Source organism: Schistocerca serialis, chromosome 2, assembly GCF_023864345.2.
Source record: "Schistocerca serialis cubense isolate TAMUIC-IGC-003099 chromosome 2, iqSchSeri2.2, whole genome shotgun sequence".
In the NCBI taxonomy this organism is placed as follows: Eukaryota; Metazoa; Arthropoda; class Insecta; order Orthoptera; family Acrididae; genus Schistocerca; species Schistocerca serialis.
The window spans coordinates 167,425,525-167,446,244 of NC_064639.1; the positions used below are offsets into that span (position 1 = coordinate 167,425,525).

At 36.4% G+C, this 20,720-nt stretch overlaps 1 protein-coding gene and 1 non-coding gene across 2 annotated transcripts in view; both read right to left on the bottom strand.

Annotated features, from left to right (window-relative positions):
- Positions 1-491: 491 nt before the first annotated feature.
- Positions 492-20,720, bottom strand: part of LOC126455825 (adhesion G-protein coupled receptor G6-like) — an 80,093-nt gene continuing 59,864 nt past the window's right edge. Inside the window, exons 4-5 of the mRNA XM_050091587.1 lie at positions 9,422-9,562; positions 492-977 (exon numbers count right to left, since the gene is read on the bottom strand). Coding sequence (XP_049947544.1) covers positions 533-977; positions 9,422-9,562 — 586 coding nt within the window. The 3' untranslated portion in view covers positions 492-532. The remainder of the gene's footprint in view (positions 978-9,421; positions 9,563-20,720) is intronic.
- On the bottom strand, positions 1,092-1,163 carry Trnat-agu (transfer RNA threonine (anticodon AGU)). The gene has a single exon. It is a non-coding gene; the product is annotated as a tRNA-Thr (tRNA).

Below are 20,720 nucleotides of genomic sequence, written 5' to 3' on the forward strand. Positions count from 1 at the left end.
GCAAAAAGTGGCAACTGTCTCTCAATAGGGGAAAGTGTGAGGCTACCCAGATGAGTGCAAAAAGAAATCCATTAAATTTCGATTACATGATGTCAGTTCGACTAAATACCTAGGAATTACAATTAGGAGCAACTTCAGTTGGAATGATCACATAGATGATGCTGTAGGGAAGGCAAACCAAAGACTACGTTTTATTCACAGAACAGTTGGAAGATACAACAGGTCTATCCAACTTTCTTCACAGATTTCCCGGTAATGGAGGGTGGAACAGCAGAGAAATAGTCTGGAGGTGGTTTGAAGTACTCTGTGCCAACCACTTAATTGTGAACTGCAGAATAATCACGTAGAAGTAGATGAGGACAATTTAGTTGTAGTGTATTTGCGTTAAAATATGAATAAATGTTAGCTGCATATGACCTTGGAAGAACACTTTATTGATGTGCGTTACCGTACAGGGCACAACATATAAACAAATACAACCAAGGCTAAGTAATTCTATGAGTAGAGGTCGAATAAACGGTACAATGCCTGACTAGTTGCTATTTTCGCCTTCCTGGTCCATTTGCGTCTGTGGGAAGACGTACTTGGTGGCAGAGCGCCGATCCTGAGAGGTTGGCATGTAGGCAGCATCAAAGGGATTGCCGTCGTCTGGGGACCACGAGCTCAGGTCGAAAGTGTATCGCACCTGGCCCTCTTCGCCCAAGACAGTGTAGCGCGTCAGCAACACAAGGGGTCTTTCCTGCAGAGGAAACTCTAACTGCCGTCGCCGACTTCGGACGCTGCCGTCTGCAGATGCCGGCACACCTGAAGACAATGTGTGCAGCGACATGTCCGCACCACCTGGCGTCTCTGTCTTTTGCTTCCGCATGGTATGCCTCAGAGGGCTGCTGGATGTAGGCAGAGTAGACAGTAACGTGCTGTTCAGGCGCCTGCGCAGCTTATCGTTGCACAGCACGAAGAATATGAACAGCATTAGCCTGTAGACAACACAAACACTCTGATCAAACGAAACTGTATATTTCCAGAGATCCTTTCAAGTCCCAAACATCTACAGTGTATATATACAGAATGAAGTGGCGAAAGAAAATTTGTACCAAGGCTGGGATTCAAACCCAGGTCTCCTGCTGACTAGGCAGATGCGCTAACCAATATGCCACCCTGGCATAGTGGGTTTCCCTAGCATGCCTCTTACCTCAATACCAGGTGGGCTGAGGCATGATGGGAGGGACTTTGGATTGAGGAGGGAGACATTATAGGGTAGTCCATACAGTTTTGCGAACGTAATGTGCTATGGTGCTGGTGTAGTGGTTAGTCTGTCTGCGTAATCAGCAGGGGACTGAGGACTGAATCCAAGCCTTAGTACAAATTTTTATTTGTCACTTCAGTCTGCATATATAGAAACACTTCATTTGTGTAGCCACATACCAAGGTGTATATATATATATATATATATATATATATATATATATATATATATATATATATATATATAAGTCTTTGTAACTGTTTTGAAAGAGAATCGGCAGTACCACTTCAGTTAAAAATTATCACAAGAACAGGTGAACGACTGTGGGGTGCTAGATTAGCCTGTTACCTTGGAAGTTTTAGGCAAAGGCTGGGCTCTTCCCCAAATTCCGCCTCAGAGCATAGTGCTCAGGTGTAGTGCACCCTGACCTGGATAAATGCGGATGGGGGCTTGTGAAGGTAGGTATGTTTCATTTAAATGAATTGGTCTGAAGAATATTATATGTATTTTGCATTGGTATGCCCAGGTCAGTATGACATACCGTGAAGCTGTTAATGTTGTCATGGAAGGACGCAGTTCCAGCATGGGAATGATATCCAGGAAAACTGGAGAGAGAGGAGGTGATTCATGTCATCTGGGGACTGAAGTGTAAGAAGTTTGCCACACGCATCATCCATATAAAAAAACGACAAAAACTTGCAAAATACCTAGAAGACAAATAATGGAAGGTATTGTACAGTTAGTAAAAATAAAAAATTAAATTTGTTGAATACATTAGGTAGGTTGTCCGACCTAGTCTAAGAATATTTGTGATGAAATAATTAATGAATTACCTAAACTGATGAGAAAAATATAAAAGATAAATATTATTTCTTTTGGTATAAAAGATTTATGACAAGCTGATCTAGCAGAAATGGATCCTGGAAACTTAAAAAGGAATTACAAAAATAAATAAAGGAAATAAATATTTATTAACTGTTATTGATGTGTTTTCAAAATTTGTTCTGGCTATTCCAGTAAAAGGTAAAAGTGGTAAAAATGTAACTCATACTTTTGAAAAACATGTGAAATCTCAGATATTCTAGAAATTCACAAACAGATAAGGGTAAGGAATTTTATAATAAAGATTTTCAAGAACTTATGAAAAAATATAAAATTAATAACTTCTCATCTCTTATAAGAAAGGTAACTTTTGTATAGACAGGTGGAAATTAGAGTATCTATTGTTAAGTATGAATCTGAATATGAACTTGAATTACTACAGGAAAGTTTGAAAAATCCTAAAATACCAGAACCTTGCTATGGATTATGAACTATGGAAAACGTTGGGCTGTGGAACAGAAATAATTTTGAATTAGATATAATAAATTACTATAATTCAGCAGAGTTTAATATGCTTATTTTATTTTTATTGTTTTTCAAATGAAGTAAAAACTAATCTTCTTTATTCCTTATTGTTTGATTATGTGAAATAAAAAAATAATTGTTTAAAATAGCGAGATGTTAATGTAAATGAGTAATTCAGTTTAAAACGAGATATTGATATAAATCCATATAATTTTATTACAAACTTTCTTATTTATGTTGTAAATATGACTCGAAAAAAATACTGTAGGAACACAAGAAAACTACCATGAAATTACATGCTACTTTTAATAATAACATTCCTAATCATTCTTTAGCTTATATAAGTTTTATGGAAATATGTTTAACTTTCAATACTCCATATAGAATATTATGAGACTATTAAACTACTTTTTTTGCTTGCTTCTTGAGGAAGGAACTTTAAAAAATGCTATATAAACTTGAATATACATTTTTACTATTTCTAGAAAATTGAATCACAAATATGATACAGTAAATGATCATGATTTCTATGATAATCCTCAGATTTTTTATAGTCATAAAAAAAGAATGAGTTTGATCCTACTATTTCTCCTCAAATATCTACAATATTTTCATTACAAAATTCCAACATATGATTAATACATTAATTACATTTTTTCTTTCTCAGTAATCTTTTATTAAATATGGTTTAAAGTAATAATTGGCAGTATTACATTTGGCTTGTTCCTTTTGGGTTTATTAAAACTTTCAACAAAAATATTTTTCTCAAATTTAAATTTATCCCCTAGATTAGTTACTTTTATTTGTTCTAATTAATAAGACAAAACTTTATTAGGTTTTTAAATATGAAAAAGATGAGTTCACATATCTTAGGTGAATACTTTTTAAATGAAAATTAAATTAAAAAAAATTTAATTGAAAAAATTTTTAAATTTATTCTCAAAATCTTAAGTCTTTACATGTGGGAGACCTTTCCAGTTTTTTATTCAATTAAACATTTGTAATTTACTGATTTTCAATCACTTTCATATTCAGTTTAAATTTATAACTTTTCTGATTTTCAAATCATATTCATATTTGTTCAAATCTATAATTTAACTGATTTTTTATTTGGTTTTGTTCATTAAACTCGGTGAAATTTGTTTTTTTAATTGAATGAAACATATTGAGTTAAGGGAGAAAAACGATCAGTACTAGGAGATGAAAATTAGGGTCCTGCCCCAGGATTGGGGCAGTGTCCAATTTTCGTCTACTGTGACCAAATTGTTAACAAAACTTTAAAGTCAGAAAATCAAGTCTTGACTAAACACTCTCAGATCACAATATTGTTGTGTAGCTACACACAGTGAAACAGAACAGACTAGTATGGAGAGTCACATCAAACCAATTTCGAGCTGAAGACCACAATAACAACAACAGTCAGCCTATTCCTTACACATATAACCTGCTAACATCTTACTTACTGTAGTGCAATTGTCTGGTATTTGGTTACTTTGTAGGTTTATTCACATTAAAGTATTCAGAAATAACCAGTCTCTTTTCCTAAGGCTTATTTCTAATTTCTTTTCAGTTTAGTTTTACGTGCTTTTATCTTTGATGCTAGAGATATTACTAAAGCACATTGCAGGACACTGGGATCTGATCTCGTTCGAATGGTATTGCTACTGTGGGTGTTTTCTCTAATTGGAAGGATAAAGTCGCGCTTTCAAATTCAAAAAATTCTCCTCCCTTAGTTGCTTTTACAATCCATATAATGTTATTGAATAACTGCCCTGGTTTTCACAAGTTCAGACAGTTAAGAGCCATGACGAAATATATTTTAATCATGAGAACAAGTGCCAGTATGTCTCACAGATATGGAATGATGCAATAGCAACACATGAATTAATTTAACGATACAGATTGATCTTCCTCCAGAAGCAATGCAAAGATACAAAGGTTTAATTATCACCTAGAAAAAATAGTGTTAGTTGACTAATTTCATGTTTGTTTGCAGGGACATCTCTGGAATCCCTGTACACACTGAAATCTCCATGCAAAAATACTGTGGATTTGCCACTAGAAAAATCAAAACAAAAATTTGCATGAATTGTTAAAGTACAGTATCGTCCCGTTAGTCGTTCTTTTTCTGTGGCTGAAGGGCTACAATGCTGAAGTAATGCTTGCTCAGGCGACGGCAGTATGTTTCAACAAAACACTGCAATATGATACATTGGTCACATAGCACAGACACTTCCCAAGCGTTTAATTGTGGATAAAGCAAAAAAGAATTATAGATCAGATCCAGAAAATATTGGTTATGAAGAAGGTCACTACCCACTGAATTCGAGACCTGCTCACACTTGAACATAGTCAGCAGTGGTAATATTGCAGATAGAGTCTAAAACGGGGAGGCTGTAATGTTTGGATCACAGGTTTGCTTCAAACATTATACACTTTTAATCATTGGGACAGCATAATATGCAAGTAGTAAAGCGTAATACTTAGACGATTTCAGGGAAATAGCAAGAGAAGTTTTATGTGTCAATGATGTACTGATAAGAAAAACGAAACTGTAATTTAAGGCAATTTCATTTTGAATTGCACTTTTATCATTGAATATTATAAACATTTTTAAATATTTGAGATTTGATTACAAACAATTTTGGCACACTGAAAATCTGTTGTTGGGGCAAACATGTTTTGAGCATTTTTCACACACTATTTTGGTTTTCTTGTCCACATTTCTTGCACAAATGTAGCGTCTTGCTTTCCTCATGGGTTCTGGCTCTGAAGATGTTGAGGTAAGAAGAGTACCACCAAGTTTAACAATAACGTCTCTCAGTTCATGAGAAAGGGGTGGGACATCTCGACATTATATATGGGGCTTTACTAAATCCATTCCAAGCTTTTGTAGCAATTATCTTCTTTTTAAATCATTTGTTTGATCAAGTTGTTTGGTACACTGAAGCAAGACAGCAGCATACTATGTTAAGAATGGCATAAAATACAGACATTGGCCATCTGCGTGATTGCCATGATAACGAATAGTTGACGCACATTTGGTCCAGTGTGTCCACTGCTCCTTTTGTGGCATTGTAATCAATGATCATTTCAGGTTTTTTCTGTTGAGTACTAATTTTCTGATTGTGATGCATAGATGAAAGCAACACAACAGCTCGACCTTTCCGAGGAACATAAGAACAAATTGTCTTTCCTTCGTTATGCCCAAATAATGCAGATTCTACTGGGCACTTTCTGTTCGGTTTGAATTCTTCTGGGAACTGCGGTTTATATTGCTTTAGAGTGCCTAAGACAGTTAACTTTTTGGCTTCTAGTTGATCACAGAGTTCAAGTGACATGAACCAATTGTCTACTGTCACATGTCTATTGCTTCCCTCAATTGGTGTTATTAATTTCAAAACATCCTATGTTAGGATTGATAATGTACTTTTATTTGTCCCTTTTCCTGTGTAAACAAATGCATTGCGTAAATAGAATGTTCATGAGTCACAAAGGCACATAACTTTGAGGCCATATTTGGCTGGCTTCTTGGTCATATACATGCGAAATTTGCACCTGCCATGAAAGGGTACTAGCATTTCATCGATTGTCACATACACTCCTGCAGTATAATACTTTTGACGTTTGTCTATAAAGAGTTCCCACACATCTCTAATAGCTGCAAGTCTGTCATCAGCCTTCCTAGCATCTCTTGTAGCAGCACAATCGAATCGCAAACAAGACAAAATGAATAAAAATCTCTGAACGCTCATAGTGGCTCGAAACACATCACAACCACTTCCATTATTAGCAAAAAGTCCAACAACATTTTCGTGATTGAATTTCATTACTCCAGATAAATAAAGCAGACCCAGAAATGCTCTCAGTTCTATTATATCTAGCGGTTTTATGAACGCTGGCTTAGGATCTCTATATTTGTTTGACATGTCATGTATCTTGACATTTGTATTGGTGAGTATTAGTTGCAATAAATCTTCACTAATGAACATTTCCCAAGAAGATAATATGTCAGTTGAATCAATCGTTTTTGCTTCACGTTTACCACCTGGAAGATGACTAACTATGTTGTGAGCATGGGTACGAGTTGTAGGAGGAGCTTCTTTTGACCACTTGTAGCACTGCTTTCTTCCAAAAAAATATTTATCAGCGGAAGGTCTAATACATGCTCTTCATCTGATTCTTCACATCTACTTTTTGATGTAGCTTCAGAGGTGGAATCATGATCACTTAGTATAAATTCATCCTCATCTGCTGTGGTTTCCTCATCAGATTGCAAAAACGCAGCATCATTCACTATTCTTTCCAACTCGTCATCTGTTAATGACTTCAATGATGCCATTCTGAAAAATAATGCATTCATACTCACATAACCTTCACAATTAACGTTATCATAGAAAGTGTGCTGTTTTCGAAGTACTCAAAGATTTCAGTCGTGTAAAACACTAATTGAGATAGTCAAAAGCAACTTACATTACTATTCTGGTGGGGTATTCTGAGACCTTTCTTTCTTTATCTCACACAACAATACTGGAAACATCGCATTCAACACTCCACGTTAAAAGGCAGCACTTCACTGAGGATTACCAAGAACACAGGTGCCATCTGTTGTTCCGTTCACGTACTATGTATTGTATTCCATCGTCTGGGGTTCTCTGGGACCCCACTAGAGCAGTTAAGGGTTAAGAAAGCTTTATGCATTCGAAAAAGAGTCATGTATCACCTCCACAACATTTTGGCTATGAAGAAGGTCGCCGTCCACTAGATTTGACAACTGCTCACACTCTAACACAGTAAGCAGCGGAAATGTTGCAGATACACTATAATAAGGGTAGGTCACGATGTTATGAAATAATATTTGTTGTGATAATAAAGGTCACCAAACAGCCAAAATGCCATTGGAAATTTAATGCAAGGTCAAGCAAATACACATGTTTCTCATTGTATTACGTTTCAAATGTAGTATGTATGACTGGTGTTGAAAAAAATGAATAAAAGTAACATTAAAAGGACTTGATCCATCGATCTACCAGCTACGGAGCTTGAAAGTTACCTACATCACCTCGACCAACTTGCCCTCAGTGTTAAAACACACCTGTATCCCTCTGACACATAGTACTTCTGTTGCAGTTTTCCCAAATCGCCTATGTAGTTTGCCTTACTACCTGCACACGATGATGTCCCAATGGACTACGAAAAAGTCCAAACGTCGAGGTGTCCCCTTGTAAAAACAAGAATCTCTGCACCATAAATGATCTATCCAAATGACACAGAAATCGGTAGGTGTGATTAACACATGCAGATAAAAAAATAATTACAATTTCAGAACTGGGTGATTTGTTCAAGGTAAAAGAGCTTCACAGATTGAACAAGTCATTCATGTGTTGCTCCAACTCTAGCCCTTATGCAAGCAGTTATTTGGTATGGGACTGATTGATAAAGTTGTTGGATGTCCTCCAGAGGTATATCGTGCCAAACTCCATCCAACAGATCGTCAAAATCTAGAGTGGTTGGAGGACTTTGTCCATAATACTCCAAATGTTCTCAGTTAGGAAGAGACCTGGCGACCTTGCTGCCCAAGGTAGTATTTGACAAACACAAAGACAAGCAGTAGAAACTCTCGCAATGTGCAGTAGGGCGTTATCCTGCTGAAATGTAGCCCCAGGATGACTTTGCCACGAAGGGCAACTAAACGTGGCGTAGAATATTGTCGACATACTGCTGCGCTGCAAAGGTGAGGTGGATGACAAACAAAGGGGATTTTGCTATGAAAAGAAATGCTACCCAAACTATATCTCCTGATTTTTAGCCTGTATACTATGCAACAGTCAGGCTGGTGCCCCACCAACCTCTGGGACGTCTCCAGAAACGTCTTCGCTGGTGATCGGAGCCAGTTCGAAGCGGGACTCACTAGTGAAGACAATTCTATTCTAGTGAATGAGATTCTATGCAGAAGACGTAGCTGGGGGTGCCCCAGAAAGCAGTGGGTTACCAACCTGACTGCTGGCCTCCATAAGCTCGACAGCCAGGAGTGATGGTCTGGGGTGCCATTTCATTCATAGCAGGACCCCTTTGGCTGTCACCTGCGGCACCCCTGCAGCATAGCGGTACGTCGACGATATTCTGAGCCCTGTTTTGCTGTCCTTCATGGCAAGACATCTTGTGCTTAGATTTCAGCGAGTTAAAGCCAGCCTGCACACGGCGAGAGTTTCTACTGCTTGTCTTTGTGCTTGCCAAACTCTACCTTTGGCAGCAAGATCTTCAGATCTCTACTCAATTGAGAACACTTTAGGACTTATGCAGGGCCCTCCAGCCACCTCGGGATTTCGATAATCCAATTGAAGAGAATCTGGCACGATATCCCTCAAGAGCACATTTAAAAACAGTGTCAATCAGTGCCAAGGTGAATACCTTCTTGCATACGGGCCAGAGATGGACCAATGAGTTATTGACTTGTTCAGTCTTTGAAGCTCTTTGTCTTGAATAAATCAATCAATTCTTCTGAAATTGTGATCATTTGTTAGTCTACACACGTACATCATATCTAATGAATTCCTTCTCATTCTGTTGATAGTCTCATTTCTGCTATTATTCAGTAAATTTCTGGTTTACTCTCAATCCATAGAATATGCTCGTTAGACTGATTATTGTGTTTAACAGTTCCTGCTTTACTTCCTCAGTTTCAATGAGGATAGCAATGCCATCATCGAATCTTACTGCTGATATCCTTTCGCCCTGAACGGCAGTCCCACTGCTGAACAGTAGTGAACAGTATAAAATTAGGTGAAAGCCTAGTGACACAAAGGAGAAGGAGTAGATGGCAGTTACCCCTGCGGCGTGGCGACGATGCTGAAGATGTATGCAACTGCTGGCTCCCTGGCCGGTGGTCCCAGCAGCCATGGGAGGCCCAACAGGAAGAACAGCATCACCATGGTGAGGGATCGGTGCCGCAGCTGTGAGGGCCCGTGTCTGCAACAGGAGAAGTACGCTCTCATCCCAGTCACCACTGTGCCCCTACACCTCTGGGACAGCAACACCACTTCTCCAATACTCCTGTGCACACTTAAGGAATCTGGGAGATGGGGTGGTGAGGCTCAATATAAGCCTGAACCGTTTCTTCAAATATTACAATGTATTCCACTAGAAGGCTACTGGAGCTCTCGAAAGGAGAGTACTTGCAAAAACGTCATCATATGTGTACTGCCCCTGAAGTGCCTGTAAATAGAAAACACTTGAATGTGTCCTTTTCATTCAAGCTGATCCGATACAAAAATAAAAACAAATTTTTTTCCAGGGGTCACACTTCGTACAGCTTTTCATGTTCATGAATCTGATTATAAATATAGTAAGACCGACTGCAAATTATTTGCTGCTCCAGTGTCCACACTAACAGTAGGTAGAGTGTATACAATATTACATAGCCCCAGTCTGCGCAGGAGGCTCAGTAGAGGAGGGAACAACGGTAGTGGTGGGGCTCCCTTGTGGAGGGGAAGTGTAGTTATACAGCTGAACCCTTCACAAAAGCGCCTGTCACAGGCGAACAACACTTTGGCCTGACCTGCTGCGAGAATAATTTTCTTGCAAAAGACACAGGATATCATCAACACATCATCCAAGGATAATTCGTACAGGTGAGGGTCGTCTTCGTTTCCTCTGTCAGCATTTTTATGCTTACACTGCTCAACGTGCAGAGCAAGGAAAGTTGGCCAACGGAGCGACAGCGACAGCGATAGTGACAAAAGCGCCTGTCATGCAGAAATTTAAAGTTACAGCAACTATCTGCAAACGATTGTGTTAACGGGTTATGTCAGTACGATAAACAATTCCAAAAGTCAACCATTTATTATTAAAAACCCAATGGGCACATGATTATACTGAAACTGCAGAGAAAGCGATTTGTTTCCTCTTGTCTTGTAGACTTACACTTTTTTTCCTTCTCTTGTTGCCATATTAAAACTGGCTTCATTACCCAAAACACAATGATGTTAAACAGTTTCCCCTCACTAACATGCTTATGCATTTGCAATGGTGACAGGATCTTGCAACAGTCTATCATTAATCTGATAACTATGGACACGTAAGGTCAATACATTATGAAAACCTCATGTTTGATACAAGAAGCGATGTCAACAAATTTCTCTTCATCAGAAACGCTTTCCTTGCCATTGCCAGTCTACATTTTATATCCTCTCTACTTGGACCATCATTTCTTCACTTATATTGCTGCAAGCTCATACCGATTGTTGTTCAACAGCTATCGATGGCTCTTAAAATAATTACAGTATTTCACTGAATAAGTCTGCAGTCACTCTTATATCGTAGCAAATAAGAAAAGTTATTCAGTTACCTATCTGGCAAAATATTCTCTGCTTTGCATGCTGCTGTTCATCAAAAATTCATTTGAGTATCTCGTACTGTTTACGAGGTATGATGGCCATTATGAATATTTCACTTCCATTCTATTATTTGCACACACCATCGGAAGAGAGTGTACTGCATACAACCCATTTCCTCAAGACTGGTAACAGATACAAGAAAAAATCAATATGTTAGCTCCATTGTATCTGTAGCAATGTACCATCGAACATGCACCAAACGAAAACTCATAGCGACCCTTATATGTCATTACAATTAGAATTGAGTACAGCACCTTACTTAATATATACATAACACAATAACTATGACAGTTCATGAAATATCGGCAGCTCGTCACGAGGCTGACGAATGAGTCTATGAGTTTGGTGAGAATCAAACTTTTCACCGAATACTTTCTTTAGAAACTTATGAGAAAGGTTGCAAAGCAACTGGCGTGTGTATGCCTCTGTTCCTGCTGTTTAGCAGAGAAACTTCCGTGCGTTAACGGACGAAGCGAAGGCCTCATTAGGCGATAGCAAACGGAAGCTTCCGATTCATTGAAACAGAGAGCTGCAATGGCCTAGCGCTGAGAACTAAAGTAGGTTTCTGCTTAGGGGCCAGGTAATCCTGCACGAGCTCTGCTCCCAAGAGTCGCACGTTATCTTCTGATTCCATAAATTTATTTCTGCGCAGGAGGAAAGATTCTCCAACTGACATCTTCTAATTAACCTTCACAAGGAGATGTTGTTGTTGTACTCGTAGTCTTCAGTCCACAGACTGGTTTGATGCAGCTCTCCATGCTACTATATCCTGTGCAAGCTTCATCATCTCCCAGTACCTACTGCAACCTACATCCTTCTGAATCTGCTTAGTGTATTCATCTCTTGGTCTCCCTCTACAGTTTTTACCCTCCACACTGCCCTCCAATACTAAATTGGTGATCCCTTAATGTCTCAGAACATGTCCTACCAACCGATCTTATCTTATGGTCAAGTTGTGCCACAAATTCCTCTTCTCCCCAATTCGATTCAGCATCTCCTCATTAGTTACGTGATCTATCCATCTACCCTCCAGCATTCTTCTGTAACACCACACTTCGAAGGCTTCTATTCTCTTCTCGTCTAAACTATTTATAGTCCATGTTTCACTTCCATACATGGCTACACTCCATATAAATGCTTCCAGATAAGACTTCCTGACACTTAAATCTATACTCGATGTCAACAAATTTCTCTTCATCAGAAACGCTTTCCTTGCCATTGCCAGTCTACATTTTATATCCTCTCTACTTCGACCATCATCAGTTATTTTTCTCCCCACACAGCAAAACTCGTCTACTACCTTAAGTGTCTCATTTCCAAATCGAATTCTCTCAGCATAATCTGATTTAATTCGACTGCAGTCCATTATCTTCGTTTTGCTTTTGTTGATGTTCATCTTATATCCTTCTTTCAAGACATTGTCCATTCTGTTCAACTGCTCTTCCAGGTCCTTGGCTGTCTCTGACAGCACTACAATGTCATCGGCTAACCTCAAAGTTTTTCTTTCTTCTCCATGGATTTTAATTCCTACTCAAAATTTTTCTTTTGTTTCCTTCACTGCTTGCTCAATATACAGATTGAATAACAATGGGGACTCTTATAACTGCCACCTGGTTTCTGTACAAATTATAAATAGCCTTTTTCTCCCTGTATTTGACCCCTGTCACCGTCAGAATCTGAAAGAGAGTATTTCAGTCAACATTGTCAAAAGCTTTCTCTAAGTCTGCAAATGCTAGAAATGTAGGATTGCCTTTCTTTAATCTATCTTCTGAGATAAATCGTAGGGTCAGTATTGCCTCTCTCGTTTTAACATTTCTACAGAACGCGAACTGCTCTTCCCCAAGGTCATCTTCTACCAGTTTTTCCATTCGTCTCTAAAGAATCGTGTCAGTATTTTGCATCTGTGACTTATTAAGCTGAGAGTTCGGTAATTTTCATAGATGTCAATACCTGCTTTCTTTCGGACTGGAAGTATTATATTCTTCTTGAAGTCCGAGGGTATTTCGCCTGTCTCATACATCTTGCTCACCAGATGGTAGAGTTTTGTCATGACTGGCTTTCCCAGGGCTATCAGTAGTTTTAATGGAATGTTGTCTACTCGTGGGACCTTGTTTCGACGTAGGTCGTTCAGTACTTTGTAAGATTTTTCACGCAGTATCATACCTCCCTTCTAATCTTCATTTACGTCCTCTTCTATTTCCATAATATTTGCCTTCAAGTACATCGCCCTTGTATAGACCCTCTGTATTCTCCTTCCATCTTTCTGCTTTCTCTTCTTTGCTTAGAACTCGTTTTCCGTCTGAGCTATAGATGTTCATACAAGACGTTCTCCTTTCTCCAAAGGTTTCTTTAATTTTCCTGTAAGCAGCCTCTATCTTACCCCTAGTGATATATGCCTCTACATCCTTACGTTTGTCCTGTAGCCATCCATGCTTAGCGATTTTGCACTTCCTGTCGATTTCATTTTTGAGACGCTTGTATTCCTTCTTGCCTGCCTGCTTCATTTACTGTATTTTTGTATTTTCTCCATTCACCAATCAAACTCAATATCTCTCCCATCACCCAATGATTTCTACTAGCTCTCATCTTTTTACCTACTTGATTCTCTGCTGCCTTCACTATTTCTTCCCTCAAAGCACCCCATTTTTCTTCTACTGTATTTCTTTCCCTGTTCTTGTCAATCGTTCCCTAATGCTCTCTCTGAAATTCTCCACAACCTTTGGTTCTTTCTGTTTATCCAGGTCCCATCGACTTAAATTCCCACCTTTTTGCAGATTCTTCAGTTTTAATCTACAGTTCATAACCAATGGAGTGTGGTCACAGTCCACATCTGCCTCTAGAAATGTCTTAGAACGTAAAACCTGGTTCCAGAATCTCTGTCTTACCACTATATAATCAATCTGAAACCTTCCAGTGTCTCCAGGCCTCTTCCATGTCTACAATCTTCTTTCATGATTCGTAAACCAAGTGTTAGATATGATTAAGTTATGATCTGTACAAAATTCTATCAGGCAGCTTCCTCTTTTATTCATTACCCCCATTCCGCATTCACCTACTAGTTTTGCTTCTCTTCCTTTTCCTACTATCGAATTCCATTCCCCATGACTATAAAATTTTCGTCTCCCTACACCATCTGAAAAATTTCTTTTATCTCATCATACATTTCTTCAATCTCTTCGTCATCTGCGTAGCTAATTGACATATAAACTTGTACTACTGTGATAGGCGTGGGCTTAGTGTCTATCTTGGCTACAATAATGTGTTCACTATGCTGCTCGCAGTAGCTTACCCCCGCTACTTTTTTTTCGTTATTAAACCTACTCCTGCATTACCCCTATCTGATTTTGTGTTTATAACCGCGTATTCATCTGACCAGAAGTCTTGTTCCTCCTGCCACCGAACTTCACTAATTCCTACTATATCTAACTTTAACCTATCCATTTCCCTTTCAAAATTTTCTAACCTACCTAACCGATTATGGGATCTAACATTCCACGCTCCGATCCGTAGAACGCCAGTTTTCTTTCTCCTGATAACGGCGTCCTCCTGAGTAGTCCCAGCCCAGAGATCAGAATGGGGAACTATTTTACCTCCAGAATATTTTACCCAAGAGGACGTCTTAATCATTTAACGATACAGTAAAGCTGAATGCCCTCAGGAAAAATTATGGCTGTAGTTTCCTCTTGCTTTCAACCGTTCGCAGTATCAGCACAGCAAGGCTGTTTTGGTTTGTTACAAGACCAGATCAGTCAATCATCCAGATGATTCCCACTTCAACTACTAAAAGGCTGCTGCCCTCTTCAGGAACCACACGTTTGTCTGGCCTCTCCAATACTCGGTAGGCTGGTATTTTTTTCGCTACAAAGTATTGCAAGGAAGTGTCAAATGACTTCCCAAATTCAAAGAATGTGGCATCAACCTGAGCGCCATTGTCTACAGCCCATGGCTTTCATGTAGGAACAGAGCGAGATAGGTTTCACAGAATCTCTGTTTGCGATATCCATGCTGATTTTTATAGAGAAGAATTTCATTTTCCAAAAACGTCATAATTGTTGAGCACATGACATGTTCCACAATTCTACAACAGGCTGACGTCAATGATATAGGTCTGTAATTGTGTGCATCTGTCCTACAACCCTTCTTAAAAATGGGAATGACCTGCGTTTTGTTCCAGTCGCCAGGTACCCTTCGTTGCTCAGGCGATCAATGATAAATTACTGCTAGAAGGGGAGCAAGTTCTTTCGCATAATATTTAGGTATTTCATCTGGCTCTGATACATTTCCACTACTAAGGGATTGTAGTTTTTTTCTTTTCCGCGATCTGTTATCTCAATATCTGCCATTTCGACGTTCATACGACGATTGAGAGGAGGGAAGATCTTACACCAAGAAACAATTTATGAATACCGAATTCAGCATCCGGCCTTCCATCTTTTATCTTCTGTTTCGGTGCCAGTACGGTCGCTGAGTGAATGAGTAGATGATTCTGACCCACTTACTGATTTTACACATGACGAAAGCCTCTTAGGGTCTTTACTCAGATCGGTTGGCAAAGTCGCTAAACGCTTCTCTCATTGCAGTCCGTAGTTTCATTTTCACTTCCTTCAGCTTTTGCTTGTCAGCTAGGATTTTACTTCTGTTGAATCTGAGATGAAGTTCCCTTTGTTTACTTATCAGTTTCCTAACACAGCTATTAAACCATGGTAGTAGGTCTTTCCCATCCTTTAAGATCTTACTCGAAACATGCTTGTCTAGGGCAAATTGCACGAGGTCTTTCAATTTTTTGCATTTGTTCTTCACATATTCGACCTCCGCACCGAATATTTGATGCTGACTGCTCAGATACTCTAAATTTGCTAAGCAAAAATATCTTCCTACATTTCTCAAGTTTCACTGTAAGACCCACTGTCATAGATGCTGTCCCAGTCTTATGATCACTGATGTCTTACTCTATGTTAACTGATTTGGTGACAGAGTGATACAGAATTTTGGTATATTTTTCTTCTTATAAGTGGAAATGAATCCATCGACATCAGATTCATCCACTACTGCTGTTTGCGGTTCAGAATCATCTATCTGAGCGTATATTTGAATTTATGAACCATAAAAATTATCAGTTAAATTTAGGTAATTGGTTCAAAGATATTTGGTTCCATTATGTGAAGAGAAAACTCTGCTGATCACTAATTAGATTTTATGCTTTATTAAACTCTGAATTTCAGAGGCCGTGACGTTGGGCCCTGAAAAATTAAACAAATAAAACGAGATTTTATTAAGTAAGGAATTTCAGTTTCCCTGACTTCTGTAAAATATTTTTATCTAATATATTTTTGTTCTATATAAATAGGGTTACTTGCTGTGACATCTAATACTGCGATGAATATTTCTGAATTTATTCAGAAAAAATTACCAATTAAATTTGAATTCTTGGTTTAAAGATATTTGGGTCCCAAACATTGAAAAGGAAAATGTATTGATTACTAATGATATTTCTGTTTGGAATTCCTGGGACAAAATTTTTAGACCATTCATTTTTTAAAAAAAATTATAAGGGAAAATACGTTCTGTTTCATAAAGATAATGAGGTACCCTTCACGAAAATACAATGCACTAATCCACTTTGCTGTAGAGTATGAATATATTAGAAATGAAATGAATACATTAAAACCAAATAATTGTGTTCAAAAGAAATCGATTTTATTAACTGTTGAAAATTTTAAAAAATTCGGTAATGAGATTCAATACAAAACTTTGTAAAGAGGTAAGAAAATATTACATTCTTTTAGGAAAAACTACTGAATTATCTGAAGTATGCCACAATTGTTGGAAAGGCTAATTCTCAAAAAATTATTGAACAACAAGCAAAATAAATACAAGCAAAGTACCTAGAATGTGTACAACTAAGAAATATAATTTCTGATGTAGTAGAAATGAAGAAAGAACAAATTATTTACTTTACTACATCTATGCAGTATGCCAAGAAAAACTATTTCAAAGTTGGTGGTGTATTATCTAAAAATCATATTTCAGGAAGATTATCCAGTTGTAATAGTGGAAGACCTAAAGATGATAAAATATTTTATGTCAGAAAATACAAATGTACAGATTACAAATTAGTACAGAATACACTTAGCACTTATTCTGATGTACACAGAGTAGACAAAAGAAAAGAAATATACAATATACACTTCAACAGTCTGTTTTACTTTGTTCACAAATTATACAGCCAATCCAATGAATCTGCTGATGAAATAAATAAGAAGAGGAAAAATATTTATGATAAAATTTTAACTCCACCCACTATAGAATTTTAACATATTGATGATGAACATAAAAAATACTGGAAAATTTTAATGTGTTGGATGTATTAAAAGGTAATGAAAAATCCAATATTTTTATCAATAAAGGGATCTTTATTCTTTAATTTTAGAGATTTTTTACACATTGTTCCCAGCAATGTCCATAATTATTCCATTACTTTACACAAATATACAAAAGAACAACTAATTAATGATATAATGATTCTCCATCAAATTGAATTAGCATAAGAACCGAAAAAATCAACAAAAATATGATGTGGTCGTTCGTTAACTTCTCAATAATTCAACTATTTCAGTTGAGGATTTTTCCAGCCCCTGAATTTGTAATTGTTGAGGAATTTCAGTGGATCTGAGTGGATCTACTGCTGATAAAAAAAACCTATTATTGCAAGAGGGGAAAGACCCAAAACATTAAAGGACTTTAACTTTCATGATGTAATATTTTTAAAACCTCTCCTGCTCGTTCCCTTCACAAAAATTCAACTTGTGCAGGGGTCGATTTTTTTATTCATTACAGAATTCCAAAGGTGGAAAATTCACCCTCTAGAGGAATCTGATGATTTTGTTGAAGATCTAAATTAAATCACACACGATTTATAAAATAACATTATCATTATTTACCCAATTGTTGGCAAACTTTCGAACCCAACCTATTAACATAAACTTTATGTCCCTTTTTTCTCATAATTTTTTCACATAGATAAATATCAGAAAAATTCGTTTTCATTAGTTCTTGTTGATAAAAAATTCCTTCAGTATCTTTCATTTCATATGTGATTGGATTGGAGAGATAGTCTTCAATTTAGAAAATTTCTGACAGCGAATTGCCAGAATATCTTTACTCAAAAAGTCTTTTCAGTTTGCTTATTCTCACTTTGTCACCAATTTTGAATTTGGGATTAGCGTCTAGAAAATTTGTTATGTAAACAGTTTCCAATAACATCTTTTCAACATTTTTATTTACGTCTTTTGGTGCCATTTTTATAGTTGAATGTCTTGTGTTATTGTATTCATCAAGTAATTTAGATTCTAAGTTAAACCATTTCTAATTTCCTTGAAGAGCAAATTTCTTGCAGATTTTTCCTTTAAGTCTTTGTTAAATCGTTCAACAACTAATGTGTTTAATTCAGTAATAGTTGAATAATGATTAACACTATATTTTTTCACCAGCTCATAAAACTCTTTATTATAGTATTCTTTACCATTATCTGTCTGTAAATTTTTTGAAGTTTTCTCTCTAAATATTTTTTCAAAAGCCCCTGTTACATTCTAACCTGTTTTATAGTTAATGGGAATAGCCCAAGTAAATCTTGAGAAGCGGTCTATAACAGTTAATAAATATTTATATCCTTTATTTATTTTTGAAATTCGTTTAAAATTACCTGAGTCCATGTGAACTAGATCATATGGTATATAAATCATCTATACCAAGAGAAATAAATTGCTTCTTTTAAATTTTTGTCTTACTGGTTAATGTAATTCATCAGTAATTTGTTCACAAATATTACAGTGAGCCCCCTTCACCGACAAAATTTTTTTAGCGAATTTCCCTTTTTGTTTTTACATACTGTACAAAGACCTTCAATACCTTGTCTTCCATTTTAACTGTTTATCTGTGAGGATTATCGGTTTCAGTAAACTTTTTACACTTCGAACAGTAGATGTTATTATGATCATCCATTTATATTGAATAAAAATTTAATAAGATTTAAATTATTTGAGCAAATATAATTAACTTTAAACCAACCAGAACAGTTTAACAGAATTTTACAATCTTACAGACAGAAAATTTGATTTGTGTACAATTATTGATTTATTATTATAATTGTTTTGATACAGTATAAAATTGTGTATCTTTCGTTCCCCCTAGTCATAAATGTAAATTCAGTACTTTGTTTATCATACAGTTTATCTTTAAGATTACTTGACTCATGTAAGTACGGAGTTAAATAGGTTTTTGAGAAATAATCTGAAAAAGCTTTTTCTATTTCCTTTTTGTAAAGTAATTGGTTAGATTAGTTTTAGTGACATCATCATTCAACTATGTATATTCAGGTTTTGTAACAATATTTGATAACTCATTCTGTCAATAGTGTTTGTTCACTACATCTTTTGCATAAATTGGGTCATTTACATTCGCAATTGTCCTACCTTTAAACCCAATATAACCTCTAGTTACTTTAAAAGTAGCATTAAATTCTTTCTGAAGTTGTTTAATTATATTATTTGTTTTTGGATCTATTCATGATTTAAAATCTTTGATGTTTGATTGAAAAATTTCAAATTTTGAAATTAATCCATTATTAATTTTTGATTGCAAATCTAAATCGTTATTGATCTTATTTCCAAAAATGTCCATTTATTGAAGTCCAAATATCATTAAACTTGTAATTACCTGAAGCAATTTCAACGCAAATAGACGTAAGTAACTACAATTATTTTATCAAAATTTTGTATTCTCTCAGCATTTTAGTGCAGATATTTTTCCCAAATAGTTAACCGCCAAATGAATCAAAATAAATTTTATATCTTCATTCTTGTAATAACAAATCCAATCAGAACCACCATGATCAGATTTATCTAAATTAAATATTCCAGATTCGTATTTTCTAGGTTGACTTGGTAACTCATGATTCATAAAAACACCACGAAAATATTTAATTTATAATTGTTTAACTAATTTTTCTATATCGAAACAAATTAATGCATTAGGATAGAAATCGATTATTTGCTTGAAATTTTTTTCTAGAACGAGCACAATCTTTTTCATAGCTTGATTATGTCTTTTCTGTTCTTACAATTCTGCATCAGTTTTCATCTTGTTTATTACTCCAGATCCACCAGCAAGTGAACAAACAGATGCCAAATAACGTCATGCAGCTAGTAGTAATGGGAGAAATCACCTTCGTGATGTTAGTCCTTTTTTTCTTTCTTTTTATTTAATATTCAATAATATTTTTTACAACAGGAATTCCTAGAGTAATGAGTAAATTACCACCAGTTTCTTTCTCTTTCTTTCTTTTTTGTGCATCAGTTAAGAATGGTTCAATACTACGTAATTGTTGATTATTGAATTTAATTTTAATTGATTTTGATCTAGTCTTGCCACTTGGTTCAAATGGCTCTGAGCATCATGGGACCCAACATCCATGATCATCAGTCCCCTTGCCACTTGGTAACAAACTATAATCAATAGTAAACTTATTCATTTATATAGATATTTTTACACCTCCAAACCTTCGTCATCCAAAGCCACCACCAGTTGAAGCAGGCTGTAGACTGCATCCCATTCCTAATTTTCTCTTTTCTTCTATAATTCCTCAAACTGCAGTTGTTGCTAATTATTCTCTTAATGAAGCATCACTTGCATGAATTCTTTCTTTTGTAGCTAACTGGATTTTTTTATGTGCT